This window comes from Bos indicus x Bos taurus, chromosome 21 (genome assembly GCF_003369695.1).
Source record: "Bos indicus x Bos taurus breed Angus x Brahman F1 hybrid chromosome 21, Bos_hybrid_MaternalHap_v2.0, whole genome shotgun sequence".
Classification (NCBI taxonomy): Eukaryota; Metazoa; Chordata; class Mammalia; order Artiodactyla; family Bovidae; genus Bos; species Bos indicus x Bos taurus.
The window spans coordinates 41,836,048-41,854,476 of NC_040096.1; the positions used below are offsets into that span (position 1 = coordinate 41,836,048).

General features: G+C 36.6%; 1 protein-coding gene across 8 annotated transcripts in view; it reads right to left on the reverse strand.

The window, feature by feature from the left end:
- Positions 1 to 18,429, reverse strand: part of HEATR5A (HEAT repeat containing 5A) — a 129,340-nt gene that overhangs the window by 69,858 nt on the left and 41,053 nt on the right. For 7 of the 8 annotated variants that reach the window (XM_027521778.1, XM_027521771.1, XM_027521774.1 and 4 more), the window contains 7 exons: positions 13,375 to 13,560; positions 11,644 to 11,855; positions 10,611 to 10,719; positions 7,326 to 7,475; positions 6,490 to 6,664; positions 2,000 to 2,160; positions 502 to 757 (listed from right to left, as the gene is read on the reverse strand). In XM_027521778.1, coding sequence (XP_027377579.1) covers positions 502 to 757; positions 2,000 to 2,160; positions 6,490 to 6,664; positions 7,326 to 7,475; positions 10,611 to 10,719; positions 11,644 to 11,855; positions 13,375 to 13,500 — 1,189 coding nt within the window. In that variant the 5' untranslated portion in view covers positions 13,501 to 13,560. The remainder of the gene's footprint in view (positions 1 to 501; positions 758 to 1,999; positions 2,161 to 6,489; positions 6,665 to 7,325; positions 7,476 to 10,610; positions 10,720 to 11,643; positions 11,856 to 13,374; positions 13,561 to 18,429) is intronic. The other variant, XM_027521777.1, reaches the window with a different exon arrangement.

The window sequence follows — 18,429 nt, forward strand, 5'->3', positions numbered from 1 at the left end:
GTAAAGAATACCTCCACTTGATATATATGAAATCCTTGAGGCAGTAACTAAAATACTAAAATAAGACTTGCATCTACAGAGAAAGAACTGAACTAATATAACCAATTTAGTTCAAGCAAGCTGAGTATAGATGCCTTATCACTCTTCTAGCAAGTGGCCCTGAAAGGGAGAACTCCATAAGCAGAGTGGACTTTGGACAGTAGAAGAACTAAGATGAACTACCTGTTTTAAAGAGAATGTATCTTAACTTGTATAGAAAGACTATGAATTCTAAGGAACTATTAACCACCACCCTCTAAGATCAGGACATCTATGTAACAGTTCTTATCAAGTTAGATAATTTATGTCTCATCTATCATAGACTGCTCTACTCTGAAAAAACTGACCTGTATTATAAAAGTAGCTTCTTTTGTATTAACATAATTATATACCAGTCCAGCTTTTCAAAGGGACAATTTCTTTAGCACTGTTTTAAAAGAGACTGTCTTAGAAGATCCATACCCATAATTTTCTTTAACTTCCAGATAGCCTGGCAAATATCCTTAGCAGCAGCAATTTGAGCCTTTTCTCCAAGAAGGCCTCCAACAGTAGCTCGAAGGATAAATGAAACACAACGGCGACTGCAGACAGCATCAATCTGAGTTTGGGTGGCCTTAGGGTGTGACTGTGAAACCAGGCTTAGGATATGAGAAAGAAAAGCAGCAAAATTTTTCTCTAGCCATGCTCCTCCTAGTGTTGAAATAAACACCACATAAGCCTAAAAAATAGAAATGAGTTTTATCTTCAAAATGAAATAATTTCAATTCTATATCAATGTCTTATCTTCCATGAAATATGCAGAATTTATTAATATTTTTTAGTTTTTCTTCATTTGTGTAGCCACTTTAACTATATAAATATTGTACAATGTTTTGCTTGTTAAGCCAAAATTGAAGTACCTAGTCTTTCAACTGAGATTTCATTTATGCTGCCTGTGTTTTATTTTGGTCAGACTTGCAAGGTTTCAGGACAGCCAACATAGCTAGCTAATCAGTAAAACATGCCTATGACTTTTCCGAACAAAGCATTCAAGCTCTTTAACATTGTGAAGAAGAAAACCCAAATCAAACAAATAAACACAATGTAAGAATTAACTATGGTCTAATACCATAACTCTAAGACAATTCAGTTCTAGAAAATGGAAAAGAAAGTTTATAGTGACGAATCACTATCTTTATTTTCATGAATGCTAATGGTTTGCCTTACTCTAGAGATACAGAGAGTAGTTATCTCATGTAATCTGTTTTTTAAAAACAGTTTACAGTTATGCTGGGACATTTTATATTTTCATGAACTCTAATATCATACAGTATAAAACAATGAGGATTATACGTGAATTAAAAAATATATATGTGTTTGCTTAGACCCACAATGGCATCTAGAAAATACGAAAATTCAAAGAAAGAATGCGAAGACCTCTATATTCTCTTATTCAAAGACCCTTTTCCCAAGGTTTAGCTTTTTAAGTTTTGTTTAGGACCAAGAATTTAAGCCCTTAAGGAAATTACAATTCTGTAATCTTTATTTAAAAGTAGAAACCATATAAGATAGAAATATAATATTGCCCACGCTGAATATTATGTACCTAACAGTTTAAATTTGAACCCTATAAGCACACAAAAACACAATGGAAAACATGTGAAAACACAAGACACATGGAAGCCCAAGGCCTGGAAACAAACAAAAAAATGTTTACCTTTCAAAGGAAATAAACAAGTCTCCCATTATTACGAACTGAAAGTACACTGCAATAGCTTATTTAGCTGCCCTTGTATAAACAAGCTTCTTTTACTTATAATCTAGCTTTTTTATAAAGTATTTGGCCTCACCACATCTATTTATAAACATTAGAGCATAAGTGATGACCTGGCACAGTATCACTTCTGCCTGGAGTCAGATACTAAAACTTTCATCACGGGCAGGTGGGAATTACATTTAGAGACTGGTTTGTGATTCTAACCTGAGTAACTCCAACTCGAACATCCCTACTGACTGAACTGGTTCCTTTCAGCATATCTCCACTGGCTCGAAGAAATCCTGAACTTCCACGTAGAAACCCTGTTCCTAGTAATTCCAGAACTTCCTCCAGTGATACTCTGCGAATGCTCTGACGTGAGGCTGCTATAACAAAGAACAAAACAAAACATGTAATTTTGTCTTACAGACTAAATTTTAATACATAATCTTGAACAGCATGTTAACAGAAAGAAAAATAAAGCTAAAATCCAAACAAAAGGCAGAATTTACAGGACATTACACACAGTAACACATAAAGTCACAAAAGTGTTCAGACAACAAATCATAATGGACTCTGATGTATCAAGTCAATGACATCTTAAAGTCTATGCCACTTTGAGATTATGACCTACTGCTCTCTTGCCCTCAAGTTAAAAGGCTAACAGTCTTCTAAAACAAGGGGAAACATAAATAAACTGCCCTAGTTCTCCAAGAGTGAAAATGCTACAGGGACTTCTCCGGTGGTCCAGTGACTAAGACTCCATGCTCCCAGTGCAGGCGGTCCAAGTTCAATCCCTCGTTAGGGAACTAGATCCCACATGCCGCAACTACGACCTGGCACAGTCAAATAAACAAATAAATAGAAAACACTACACAACACTTTGAAAATTCTTTTGAAATACTAAAAGGCCAAAAATCATAATTTTACCTTTCTAAATGCTCTACAACTCTTAATGAAACTTATATAAAGTAACCACACCATGTTTTTTAAAAATTCTCAATTGCAAGTGCAACTTTTGTTACATCCTCAGTCTCTAAAGAAATCAAAGCTAGTATTTACTAAAACTTCTCAGTCAATCCTTAGGCTGCAATAATTAAGAGGCTAGCTAGGCAGAACGTTTTAAGTTTGTCTGCAGTTTGACACAGTTGCGTTTCTCCCTGTGAGTATCTCCTTTTAAAAAAAAGAAAAAAAAGCATTTTCACCCTTTCATTCTTCTGAAAAAATGATGGTCACATGCTCTGATCCTCATTACCAACATAAGTCATAGGCAGTGGCAAAATAAACTTATGTTAATCCAAGTCAACATTCAGAAAACTAAGATTATTCAGAAAACTAAATTTCTCAGCCTAAAGATGGCACAGATGAAAATCTATACTGGTACATGGAAAGAAACATTAGTGAACAGTACAAATCCATGCCCTCACAGATCATAAATTCTAGAAAGGAGAGACAAGAATAAATATAACAAATGACAAAGTGTCTATTAATAGTATGTCAGACAGTGATTAAAAGCCACACAAAAAAATACAGCAGATATCTTTTATGTGCAGTGAGTTCTCTGGTAGGAGACAGGACAGGGTGTGAGGATGGTGCAAGAGCAGAAGATATAGGACCTTGTCAATCATTATAATGATGATGTGAGTAAAGTGAGGTGCCAGTGGAGACCCTCAAGCAAAGCAGTAACAGCATCTGTCACTTTGCTTCTGTGCTGAGAGAAGACTACAGAGGGGCAAAGGTGGAAGTAGAAAAAACCAAAACATTAGGAGGATTTAGTAATACAACCAAGAGGTGATGGTAGCTTATAACAGGCTAGATCAAGGTAGTTACAACAGGAGTCTTGGTATACATATTTACATAGTTTTAAAATTTTTTATTAGAAAAAATTTCAAAATCACAAAAAAGCTGCAAGAGTAAAATAAATTCTCATGTACCCTTCTCCTAGCTTCCATATCTTCCTTATCACTTTCTCATTTTTGAAGCCTACATATATGGCTAGTTGTAGTTACAGAAAAGCTTTCAATTGCATAAGTAATGCTGTAAGATTTCTCGACACATAATATCAAAAAGAATGTCAGGTTTGATGTCAGTCTGTCCCTATATTGGTGGTATTATCTTTGAATAAATGAATCAGGTGTCTGTCAATCTCACTGACTGTAAAATACCATTTTCCCCTTTATTATCACTATGCCACCTGTGTAGTGATACTTTGCTGCTGCTGCTGCTGCTGCTAAGTCACTTCAGTCGTGTCCGACTGTGCGACCCCATGGACTGCAGCCTACCAGGCTTCTCCATCCCTGGGATTCTCCAGGCAAGAACACTGGAGTGGGTTGCCATTTCCTTCTCCAGTGCGTGAAAGTGAAGTCGCTCAGTCATGTCCAACTCTTAGCGACCCCATGGATTGCAGCCTACCAGGCTCCTCTGTCCATGGGATTTTCCAGGCAAGAGTACTGCAGTGGGGTGCCATTGCCTTCTTCAGTGATACTTTAAGACAGTATAAATAAACTCTAACCCATTTCAGAATGCACTGAAGACTCTTATCTGCATGAACTATTCCTATAATGACTGCAAAAGGTCATTATCTAACATTCATCACTTCTAAACTTTTTGGTTGGCATTCAACTGTAAAAATAGACCTTTCCCTTCTCCTTTATTTACTTATTTTCATTACGGACTCATAGATTCCTTTTTTATTTAACATGTTATAATCTATTTCTAGCATTATTAATTCTAATACTGTTTTGAATTTGACCAGAGGAAGTGTCTTCAGAAAGCTGGCCATTGGACATCCCTTATTTTTTTGGCACAACAAGATGTCCCAGGCTCATTCTCAGATGAGCCTCAACCATATGAGCCACTTCTCCATGGAGCCCCAAGTCTAGATGGTTTTAATATTGGTAAGTAGAATAGGTATTGAGTGTGAGAGAGACGATTCAAGGTGACTTTCCAAATTGCTGCTTGAACACCTGCCTGGATGAAGCTGTCATCAACTTAGATTAGCAAGACTGCAACTGCAAGGAGAGCAGGTATATATGTATACATATGGGGGAGGGGAAATCAAACATTCACTTGGGACAAGTCAAAACATCAAACAGACATTCAAACAGAGATGTCAAACAGGCAGGTAGGTATGAGAGTTCAGCATCCAGGAGAGAAGTGTGGGCTAAAGACATAAATCCAGGAACCCCTGATGCACAGACAGTATTTAAGCTAAGAGACTGGCTGGGATCACTAGAGTGAGCCCATGTAAAGAGGAGAAGATCAAGGACAAGGTAATGGGTGTCTTCTTTGAGAAGACAAGGAATCATTAAAGACTGAAAAGGAATTTCTACAGAGGAGGAAAGAAAACCAAGGCAGTATAAGGCCCTAAAAGGCAAGTGAAAAGAGAATGAGAGGAAGATCAACTGAGTTAAATGTTGCTGAAAGCTGACTGCTGCTGTCAAGTAAGACAGCAGAGAACTGCCCACTGGCTTAGCGTGACTAAAAACTAGAATGGAAGCTGCAAAGTTTAGGGGCTTTTAATCTGTTCTGTTCAGTAACACCTCTTACATGCTGAGAATAGTTCATGGCCTGGTATAAATCCTCAATAAATACTTGATTATTTATTGAATAAATGATGAACATGGAAGTCATTGATGACCTTAACAAAAATAGTTTTTGACAGACAACTGGGGAAAAATCTTAAGTGCATTTCAAAGAAGAGAGAAACTAAAAACTGAATATCAAGAACCCTTCTGAGGAACTCTGCTGCAAAGGCAAGAGAAATTGGGCTCCAGTTGGCTGGGAAGACACAAGAAAAAAAAAATTATTTTAAAGATGGGGGGGGGGGGGGAATAAAATAAAGATGAGAGGGGAGAGAAAAGCATGTTTTATAGGGAATGAACCAACTGAAAGGGAAAAGTTGATGTAGGAGAAGGGAGACTTCCTACAGCTATGTCCTCAAGCAGGTGAGCAGATGAGCTCTAATACATATTGAACATAAGGCTTTAATAGAAGATAATTCATCTTGATAATAGGGGAAAAGTCTTGATAGCAGTGGAGCATGTGCAGATAGATGCTGGAAGGTGGTAGATTTAGTAGGGGGAGCCTATGGAAGATAGGCCATCAAATGAAAGTAATATAGGAGAAGATGAAGGTATAAAATAGTCAGTTAGGAAAGTGGGACCATGAATAGACAAGGGAAATGAAGATACGAACCTTTAAGTTCTCAAGAAGTAACTTTAAAAGATTCCATAAATCCCTGGCAACTTATCTAAACTGTCCAAATATAGCAAATTTCAAGTATCTGTTGTTTGGAATTATTTACATCATTGCTCCCTTATACCAATCTAGAAGATGGCAAACCAAATGTATGTAATCAGATGCACGCTGCTTAAAAAAAAAATTCTCAAGAATCAGATCTTATTTCTTACTGAGCAACACTCCACAATTAACTTACACCAAAAAAAAACAAAAACAAAGGCCATGGTGTAGAGGAAGACAATGACTGAACAAAGCACATTTATTTACGAGTTCTTTTAAGTTTTTCCTCAAACTTTCACTGAATTATTTTAATATGAACTCTGAGGACTTTGAATGTTCCCAAGCTAAAATCTGCATGATATTCTGCCTCTTTCAAGAAGTAGTAAGGGGTAGCAGTAATGCTACGTATGTTTGTTCAAGTCAACAGGGAAAAAGTTATGGAAGACATTATGAAAACAATTACATAAATTTACCTGTTCCTGGATGTTTAGAAATTATGGCTTTAGCCAACACCGTGCCTAGTAGTTTTGAAACTGAAATCCGCACATCATAATTGGAGCCTTCAAAGGATTTAAAGCATAGTGTGGCCACACTGTCCAGGTCTGTACTCCACATAAAGACGGCCTCATTCTGAAGTTCAAGGAGACACTATTCAATTGGGAAAAAAAGAAATTAATGAAACACAAAATAGAAATGTCAGGTTCAGATATACATAAGTCGAAGAACCTATCAAGAGCTAACAAAAAGAATACACAAATCCAAAGTCTCTAAATAATGACTGCAGGGACAAGTGAATACTAACTATAAGCCATAAAAATTACGATATATAAAGCAATGTGTCCACAAAGACCCATTTCTAATTCAGCGGGGTATGAAAAATGTCTTTAGAAGCTATCTGTTGGCTATGAGCAATTATGAGACTAATTCCAACATAAACACTAACTGTCTAACCCACTATGTTAAGAAAGCATGATAAAAACAAAGGTCACTTTCAAACAACACAAACCTTACAGGTAAATTTTACACACCCATAGAGAGGAGGGACAGTGGAATGGAAGGAATACTTAGGAGTCTGACAACTTGACCCCACTTCTGACAATGTGCTGCTAACTACTTTTAAGAACCCTGGGAAATTCACATAACCCTTGCAGCCCTGTTTTCCTCATATGTTAAAATGAGACAGTCTCACCTCAATACCAAGGTAGCAGCTCTGAGATCATGTAGCGGTTACCAGTGTTTTCACTGGGATTAACTGATTAAGTTGTCTTTATATTAATTTTTACAAATTCTGCTTATTAGACTATTTTACCTTTGCAGCAGCACAACGAACAGCCATGGATCTATCTGTTAAGCAAGATCTAGCAGCTTTATAAACATCCCTGTGGCAAGGGATAGCAGCAGCTCCCAGTCCATTCAGTATGTTTTGCAGACTCAGCATAATCTCATAACGACCTTGTGACTGTCAAAGAGGAAAAAATTTAAGGATCAGGAATAAAAGTTCACTGTGAAAAACAGCATGAGCATTGAAATTTATCTCACATATTAGAGAAATAGTAGGATTTTTATACAAACTAATTAACCTATTCTGACATTTAAAAACATGAACAATTTCTATTTTACACAGTGTTTACTATTTTTTTATGCTTCCTTTAAAAAAAAGCTTATGTATTTGGGTGCATCAGATCTTCGTTATGGCATGCAGATCTTTCACTGTGATGCAAGGATGCTCTAACTGTGGCACAGGTTCAGTAGTTGAGGCACAAGGGCTTAGCCACTCTGCAGCATATGGGATGTTAGTTCCCTGACCAGGGATCAAACCTGAGTTCCCTGCACTACTAGGCAGATCTTAACCAATGGATCACCAGGGAAGGCCCAGTGTTTACTACTTTACAGTGCTATTTGTATTAATATATATTATACTTCAGTACAGTACAAATTTCATAGGGTTGACACGCAGATTAAATGAAATTGTATGCAAGTACCAGGCATAAAGCTTGCACATTGTTAAGCATTCAATAAATGGTTGTTATAAATAAGGTAACACGGTAAGAGTGCATGGTCTGCCACCTACTAGCTACATGTCTTTGGGCAAATCTGTTTCTCTATCTGTTATATGGTTGTTGTGAGGATCAAATGAATTACTACATGTCATTACTGCACATGGTGACCACCACCCTAAAATTAAAAGATGCTTACTCCTTGGAAGAAAAGATGACCAACCTAGACAGCATATTAAAAAGCAAAGACATTACATTGCCAACAAAGGTCCATCTAGTCAAAGCTATGGTTTTTCCAGTAGTCATGTATAAATGTGAGAGTTGGACTATAAAGAAAGCTGAGCGCTGAAGAACTGATGCTTTTGGAGAAGACTCTGTGGTGTTGGAGAAGACTCTTGAGAGTCCCTTGGACTGCAAGGAGATCCAACCAGTCCATCCTAAAGGAAATCAGTCCTGAATATTCATTGGAAGGACTGATGATGAAGATGAAACTCCAATACTTTGGCCACCTCATGAGAAGAACCAACTCATTTGAAAAGAAGTTGATGCTGGTAAAGATTTAAGGTAGGAGGAGAAGGGGACGACAGAGGATGAGATGGTTGGATGGCATCACCAACTCAACGGACATGAGTTTGAGTAAACCCCAGGAGTTGGTGATGGACAGGAGGCCTGGGGTACTGCAGTCCATGGGGTCGCAAAGAGTCAGACATGACTGAATGACTGAACTGAACTACTTAGAACAGTGCCTGACACACAGTAAATGTTCAGAATATTTTTATCATTTATTGGTGTGAGTAAACTCAAAGTTTAAAGTCTGAATTTAGATTTTAAAAGATCTGGGTGTGAATCCTGGCTCTGAACCTTAGCAACAATGTGACTTTAAGCTGTTCTTACTTATTTCTTCAACTATAAAATGAGGATAAGGAACTTCCCTGGTGGTCCAGTGGTTAAGACTCTGGGCTTCCACTGTAGGGGGCACTGGTTCAATCCCTGGTCTGGGAACTAAGATCCCACATGCTACATACCATGGCCAAAAATAAATAAATAAAAATAAAACGAGGATAAGATGAATCCCATAGAGCCAGTAAATAAGCGCCTGTGGGGAAATCATTCACCATAGTGCCTAGCACACAGTAAACACTCAAGAAATAGTACCTGTTTGTGTATCTCAGGAAGTTAAGGCTACTACAGGTAAGCTAACATCAATATCATTTTCATAGCAATGTTATTAATTTTTGTTCAAAGGGGCATAACAGTGAGTAATTACAGGTGGACATAGCAAAATGAGTCCAACGGGAAACTTAACTTTTTTTCAAATACTGCCAGTTTCAAACACTGTCTATCACTATTGGTGTGTATCAAAGGTGGAAATCCCTTTTGATATTTCCAAAACACTGTGGTACTGATAAGTCAACTCAATCATAAAGGTTATAAAGTGGAGGAGCAATAAAATACTTAGCAAGAACTTAATATTTTCTGAGACTTATAGAGTAATTCTCTGTTAACCATGAGCCCTAAAAAGTATAGCTTTATCAATGGCGCTAAGAGAAAAAAAAAGTTTAAAGTGGACACACTTCAGTAAAAAAAAGTTTTTACAGACACATCTTTTTAAATAAAACCATGTTTATGGATGTTAACAATCTCTCCTCCTTAATCATCTTCTTCAATCTTTGTGAAAGCTACTACTGCTGAGAAGTAATCTGCTGAGTTGATTTTCTCACCAGTTTTATATTATGGATTTCACTTCTCTGTAAAGTTCTATAATCAGTTACATTCTTCTTGAAATTTGGCATATTTTATATTTGAATTTTCCCATGTTTTATCCTGATATAGTTAAAGAAAGGTGTGTGACAGTCCTGCATTTTTACAAATTTTCTAGACTTCTTCAAAGTAATGTAAGAATAAGAACTAGTGCGATTTTTTTTTAATATTTAAAGGTGCTGAGTTATCCTTAAATATGAGGAACCACAGATTTAAAATTTTTGATATACAAACATACAAATGTTTGAATCTCAAAATGTGATTGGTAAAACTTTAGTTGGCAAAAAATTACAGTATATCTTAGAAGTCTGATAAAGACAAAGGGTGTTTAACAATGGTAAATGATACCAACATATCAGTGAGGCTAAGGCTGAGAATATATTCACCCCTGGCAATTAAAAGGTCATCCAGGTCCTAGTCAAGCTTATGTCCTTCACACTCTTTCCAACCCTGATTTTATTCCTTACTCCCTGCTGATGCTGGTAGAATACTAATCCATCCATCAGGTAGATGGTCATTACCCATTATGTATCTGGACCCTTGGTGGCAAGCACTCGCTCTGGCACTAGTAAGTAGCATGAGATGGAAAAGGTGAAACAAGGAGGAGCAGGACAGGTCTGCCAGAGAAACACCTTAGTTTGTGTCCACTGGAATTTGTCTGAATACACAAAATTTTACTGCATTATTGTTTTTCTAATAAAGATTTAATATACAAAGTACATAGGTGCACTACCTAAAAGTATGTCATTTATGGATATATTTACACATATACTATGTATGCTTGTCACAGATAAGGCTCTTTTATAAGCTCAAGAAACTATAAAATCTGTATTTACCTCTGCACTCTTCATGGCTTTGAGAATATTCCCCACCGTATCAGTAAAGGTGTTACCTAATATTCTACCCAACTTCTTGTACAAGGAACCCAAACACACCACAGCAGCACTGAAACGACATTTCAATTAGAAATCAGTCAAGAATGAAAAAACAGGAAAAAAAGGATCTTAGGACATGCAAAGATGACTACTTAAATTTGTAAAGGACAAATTTCCCAGAATCTACTCCACTGCTAAGTCATAAGGAATGACACTGGAGTATCAAATGATTACATTTTCAATATAAGAATGTTAAAAAGATCTATCTTCAACTAATTTAAATCTCAGCCCAAAGATTCCATTCCTCCAAATTTTTTAATAGAACTGAGCTTCATATGTTAGATAATCAAAGACAGTCTTAAAAGAAAAAGAACAGTGTTCTCATCAAGTCTCAACATTTTATGGAAAAGCATATTCTATCATAAGCTAAAAATTAAATCAATAAAAAAATTTCTATAAAATTAGTACCGTGGAGCCATACATCGTAAACAGCCTTCTCTAAACAACAGGTGATAAAATGAACTGAGTCCTATGGAGAAAGAAACTTAGTTGTTCTTTTAGGATCTTAGAAAAGTATTGTTCTATATATTTACTATTAATCTTCACTACTAAGAACTAATAAACTAAAAGAACATCCAAAACATGAAGAATTTAACGTACTTGTTCCTTAAACACTCAACGGCTAAAATATTAATCAGACGGTTTTGATTCCCAAATCTAAGCTTCACATGTCTAAAATTTTTAAAAGAACTATTTCTCAATGGGAAAATATTAGATCTTTTCAAAAGCTACATATTTTTAAGAAAATGAGGAAAACAATTTGTATTCATTTTTATAATAATTATCAAGTAGTTTAGTTCTTTAAAAAAAATTATTTTACTAAACAGAGTTGATTAACAAGGTTGTGCTAATTTCTACTATACAGCAAAGTTTGAGTTCTTTATAAAAATGATACAACAAAGACCTCTTATATTCAGTTTCAATATTAACTTACAGTTTAGTGGGAAGATAACTTGGAGAATCATCTTTGCTTCGAATAAGATCATTACATTTATCGATTGTCTCATAAACAGAGAACGTGTCTCCAATACTATAAAGAAGGGCTAGATTCTTAGCAAGGAGTTTACGAGTAGGAGGCCCTGGCGAGCTGTTCAGCAAAGACAGGAGCTGTTCCACAAGAGTCTTCTGTTTCTCCCTTACATCACTCTACAAATGAAGTGAACAAAGAAGATTATCATCAATGCAATTACATGTACTTCTATAATATGATTTTGCTTTCATGTAATTAAGAACCAAAAGCCTCTAGAAAAATGAAAAATTATTTTAACTAAATATTACAAATAAGTTGGTGGCATAATTATTACACCTCACAAGCAAGTAGTTCGCTGCATTGCTGGTATCTCCAGAGAATAAATTCTGGACCACAATATACTGGAGTCTGTGAACAAGACAAGGGTTCCATTTTTTCTCTTTCTTCTTAGGTTTGAAATGTAGAACAAATTTATATCTTAACTAGCAATAGCAACCCACTCCAGTACTCTTGCCTGGAAAATCCCATGGGTGGAGGAGCCTGGTAGGCTGCAGTCCATGGGGTCGAGAAGAGTCGGACATGACTGAGCGACTTCACCTTCACTTTTCACTTTCATGGACTGGAGAAGGAAATGGCAACCCACTCCAGTGTTCTTGCCTGGAGAATCCCAGGGACGGGGGAGCCTGGTGGGCTGCCATCTATGGGGTCGCACAGAGTCGGACACGACTGAAGTGACTTAGCAGCAGCAGCACTTCTTAGTTCTTAAGTCCCTGCCTGATATATATCTGCATCAGCGAACAACCTACAACCAGAGCTGACCTTTTAACAGTTACCTGTTTTACTCAGATTGTTTCCTAGTTTAGCGCAATTTTCTTTCTGCAAGCTTATGCATGTAAATGCCATGCTGTGACTCAATTTTACTTATCTACTCTCTAAAAAAGGAGAACAGAGTATTATCACAGTTGTCATGGTATTCAGATGCTTCCTGAGGCTTCAACTTTCACAATAAAACACTTGTTAATTTAGGCTATGGATCTTTGTCATTTATAAATTCTAAATGCCTCCATGAGTAGTGTCTTTGCAACATTTTTGCATTATGTAAGGTACTGTTATTCTGTGGAATACCTTTATTTTTAGGAGATATAAAGTATTTAGAAATAAAGTAGCAACTCGCATGGCTCTGTAAATCAATTAAACTTGGCAAAATGTAAACAGTTGTTGAATGTAGGTAAAGGATATGAATTAGCTTTCTTCTTTGTAGTACCTATTTTATAAACTTTTAAGAGAAAATATGTTTACTCAAAGACTCCTCAGCTCATATTCCCCTTCAAGAGTCCACCCTTTTAAGTGAAACTCCCATAACATTATTTAGTGCGATACTGTTCCAGGACGTCATGCATATGGAGGGACACAGGTTAAGAAGATAACAATGATGAAATTTAACACACTGTGCTCTGGAATTAGTTTTTAACGTATTTGAAAGTAACGTTATAAATATTGGTTAATTTCTTCCTGTTCTTTCAAGCAGAAGAAACCTACTAGTTCATTGTAAAATCTTATTAAGGTCTAACCTTTGAAAGCTAATTTAGGTTATGCTGGACAGAACCAGAAAAGTAAACCAAAGGAATTAAACATTATCTGGCACTTAAAAAAAACCCAAAGACCTTGGAAAACAGTTTTTGCAATGTTACTCACCCTGCTGGTTGCAACCAAGAGTTTCTCCAAATATCTCAACCAATCAAAAATAAACTCTGCCTTCTGAACTTCACCCAGTTGACTGTATGCTTCTTCATTCAGCAATAAGCTATGAGCTAATTCCATTCCTTGCAGAAAAGTCTCCTAGCTGGTCACGATTCTTCTCATTAAACTTTAGTCATATACCTATAATAAAGGAAAATAATATTTTAAAAGAAGAATGAAAAGGAAAGCAATCACAATACTGCAAATCTTCCACAGAAAAGCACAAAGCATAAATAAATGGAGACATCTTTCCTAAAAATTCCCAATAGTAAACTTATTGATACAAAACCCCCTTTTCAGAGAGCAGATAAGCAGAACAGAGTAGGATTGTTGATTTCATATGTCAAAACTTGCCAAACAGGAGACATTTCATTAAAATTTTGAAATTTTTACAGTTAAGATTACTCAAGTGTGAAGACTTTCAGTTTTCTCTGTAACATAAGCACTTTTTTTTTTTACTAAAATGGCTTGTGAGTATGTATTAACAATTACCAAAGCTTGAGGTCTCCCAGGGCCTTTGCCTCCACACATAACCTGTCATTTATGTGGAGATCCAAGAGAAGGAAATAGCAACCCACTCCAGTATTCTTGCCTGAAAAATCCCATGGACAGAGGAGCCTGGCAGGCTACAGTTCACAGGGTCTCAAAGAGTTGGACATGACTGATCAACTGAGCACCAAGACTTGAGCAAAGGTACTTATTCCCATTAGCATCTGTTTCTCCAATCTAATAAAGACACTGCCTGAGGCTAGGAGTTTTTAGGGAAAATCCCATCTCTACCAGTACAGATAGTCTCCCTATCTCTGTGAACCTTGTTGTGAAAGCAAACTCATGTTTTTAAAGGCACTTGGATGGATGCCATTCAAGGACTGTAGAACACAGATCATTATTTGTTATGACCCAGATCCAATACAGCCTTCACTTCTCTAGTAACAAATAATCAATAGAAGAGGTTTTGTTTTTAGATTCATGAGCATCTCCTGGGTATACTCTAGTAACCTTCTAGAATATACACAACATACAAGCATGTGGGTAAAATACATATACACTCACTCATATGCAAATTTACAAGATGGCATTTCTGATTATGGATTTTTTTATTTCTAGGTGCATGCTCAAGTATACAGCAATAAAACAGTATAATGTCTGCAACTCATTTTCAAATGGTTAAGTACATCAATCAGTTAGCCACAAAATATGGCAAAATGTTAACAGATGAATATTGTAGGTAGTACATATGTGAGTGATCATTTTACTATTCCTCAATTTTTCTGTAATTTTTTAAATATTGCAATAAAAAAGTTGGAAAAATTATTTAAGGAGAAAAAATTTTTAAAAACATAAGTTGGCTTAAAAACAAATTACACTACTACTTCCAGGAGTAACAGCTATCATCAAGAACATTAAACAACAGAGAAGGTATCATATACATATAAGGTGGGTACATCTATCCCACGCTGCTGCTGCTGCTGCTAAGTCACTTCAGTCATGTCCGACTCTGTGCGACCCCATAGACGGCAACCCACTAGGCTCCCCCGTCCCTGGGATTCTCCAGGCAAGAACACTGGAGTGGGTTGCCATTTCCTTCCCCAGTGCATGAGAGTGAAAAGTGAAAGTGAAGTTGCCCAGTCGTGTCCGACTCCCAGCGACCCCATGGACTGCAGCCTACCAGGCTCCTCCGTCCATGGGATTTTCCAGGCAAGAGTACTGGAGTGGGGTGCCATTGCCTTCTCCGACATCTATCCCATATTGAAGTATAAAAAGTAACTTTAATACATTATAAATAAACCTATTAAGCTAAACAGAAACATGTAATTCGAAATGCATAGAGATACAAACAGAATGCCACAGGTAATTAAACTAAACCATATACAATACATAACCCATATTCCCCCTAAATAAACCTCAGTCTTTTGCAGAGAAGCCAGTAAGATGTGCACTTCCCAGGTGGCACTAGTGGTAAAGAACCTGTTTGCCAATGCAGGTAGATGTTAGAGACATAGGTTCAATCTCTGGGTTGGGAAGATCCCCTGGAGAAGGGCATGGCAATTCACTCCAGTATTCTTGCCTGGAGAATCCCATGGACAGAGGAGCCTGGTGCGCTATAGTCCACAGGGTCACAAAAAGAGTCGGACAGGACTGAAGCCACTTAGCAAGCATGCACGTGTAGTAAGCAGTATTAGAAAATCAGATGGGAGACATGAGGAAGGCTTTTCTTTCTTTTTTCTCCTAGAGAGTTTATGGGTTATGAAATTACCTAGACTATAACACTGTAATAATTGTGATATAACTGAAAAGAGCCTCTTTAAAAGACAGTAGTTGCAAATTGATGAACTGTTGGCTAAATTTCACCTGCAATATATGTACTGGGGAAAAAACTGGTTACTAACATTTAAACACAAGATTTTACACAAAAATCTGAGTCCATATCCCATACAGCAATGAATGACTGAATCTAAGGGGAGCAGGGACTCTTATTCATTCACATTATTCATTTACATTATCTGCCAACTTCTATGGGGATTCAAGTTTTCAGCTCCTGCTCTTGCTTTACCTTACTTTCGCCCTCTGGCTTGGGCAAGAAACCCTCCTTTTCTTTCTTCATTTATCAAAGTGAAGTGATGAAAATATGCACAGTAAAGGTAATAAACACTACAGAAATAATTTCCAGAAGAAATCTAAGTATACCAAAGGAGAAAAGCAAGTTTGTACTCAGTATCTGCTATTGCGTGAGGAAGAAAAAAAATAACCTGAGTATCAGAGAGAAAATTTCTTGTAACCACCAGGGCAAGTCAAAACCCTATCTTAAGAATCAAATTACCCTTTTTAGAGGTCATTAGGACTGCTGAAGAGACATTTTTTTTCCTTAGGCAGAAGCAATATTGTGGTGTAAAATGATCTATCAAGAAGCAAAATAGCTAACACAATGCAATAATAAATAATTCAGTAAAGAGCTAGAGATCATAAGCAGGGCATAAAGTTTATCTCCCATGCCCTCAATACATTCCTCATATAAATTACTCTTACGAAGTAGACAATTCACACTGGTAATCCCACATCCAAACCCCCAAATCTACAACGGCCTCTGATCTCCACATATGTATTATCAATGACATAAGTAAATGCACTTTGCAAACAACAGATGTTCCTGCTCTAACCTACAGTGTAACTTAAGGATGATGAATACAAATACAGTCAATCTACTGTATGTTTTAATTCAACTACAGTCCTATGGCTATACGTACCTGGAGAATGCTTATTTGTCTAATTTTTCTCTTATTTTCCATTTTTATGCTTCTCGGGAGAGGTTACAGAGTGATTAATTTATTAAAAGTGAACACATATAACAATGTATTTTTCAAGGTACAGTTATGCTACTTGAAAAAAAGGTGTCATCAAACCACTGTACCAACTATAAGGCCAACCATTATTTTTGACAGACACTAATTATTACTGATCACTAATTATAGTCCAAGCACAGCTCTAAGAGCTTTAAATATTCTTGAATAAGTTGCAGAACTGTCCATGGGTAGTTATTTTTATTAGCACCATTTTAAGACGAGGAAACTGAGGCACAGAGAAGCTGAGTCACTTTTCTAAGGTTACACAGAAAATGGTCATGCACTGAAGCGATGTAACTCGAGATATATGCGCTTTATGCTGCCACCCTTTTATCCAATCAAGCCTATCAAATACCTTGAAGCCAGGAATTTTATTCATTCATTCATTTTTACTAATATACTTGATGTACAATATTACGTTAGTTTCAGGTGTACTACATAATGATTTGACATTTTCTAATATTTGAAATGATCACCATATCTACAAAGGACTTTTGGGGAACATAACTATTTTGAGAACATATGTCATTTGGGGGAACATATGCTCAATTTCATGCAGGGGGAAAAGTCTTCTTCATATTTTTGGTCATTTTAGTTTCTTAAAATGATTTATTATATCATTTTGAAGAATGTATGGAGAAAAAAAAAATCACAAATAAAGAGACCCCCTCAAACACAAATAAGACAGGTTTGTCAAATTGGTTTTCTTTCTTTCCTGAGCAATAAAAGATTAATTTACAAAATGAACAAGCCATTCAGTAAATGGAACTGAATCATGCAGTTAAAGTTTTGGAATGTCTCAAATTTAAATTACTTTTCTTGGCCTCTCAAGTCTTTAAAAGACATCACAGCAGCTGCAACTCCGCCTCCAGCTTTCAGTTCCTCAGTTTTGTTTAAAGAGCATAGAGTAAAAAAAAAAAGGAAACAAAAAAAATCCTCTCAAGAATCTCCCGTATTTCAGGGTACACACATAAATCTTAAAATCTATACCTTTCAAAACAAACAAACAAAAAAACCAAAACGGTAATTAGCTTTGTTGGGGAGGGAAGAAACATTCCTCTACCCTTCTAGGTTTTTCTGAATTCTGGTCTAGGAATTAAATTGGCATGGACAGATAAACAGGAGAAAAAATTCAATTCCAGACATAAGGAACCCCCCACACAGGAAGATCAAAGACCCCAGATACATGAAGTGTTGAGAGACAGAAAGGTAAAATGAGGTATTATGCCACTCTAAGCCGAGGGAGCCTGAGGCTTCAAGGACAGGAACAGTCACAGGATGACTAAGGGGAGTAAGATGTTCGGTAAATAGATGTTTGCTCTGACAGAGATGGGGCTACTTAGAAAAAATTTACCTCCAATAACAACTCTTCCCTGAGACAAGTCCCCAATTTAAATTATTCTAAGTAGTTAAGGGAGGACAATATTTTCTCTTGAACCCATGGGTTCAAAAGAATCCTCATGCAAAAGTGACACCTTCTGGGCAGCTTGATCTGAATCCCCACAAGATTTAATCTAAAAGAAGATGGATCATTTTTTACTGACCTGACACTCCCTATGACCTGTGATTCAGGCTTTGCACAATTATAGGTAACAAAATAGGAACTCACAAATTACACAGAGCGTTAGGTCATAATTAAGATGTTGCCTAAGGAAGGCTGCCCCTGGTA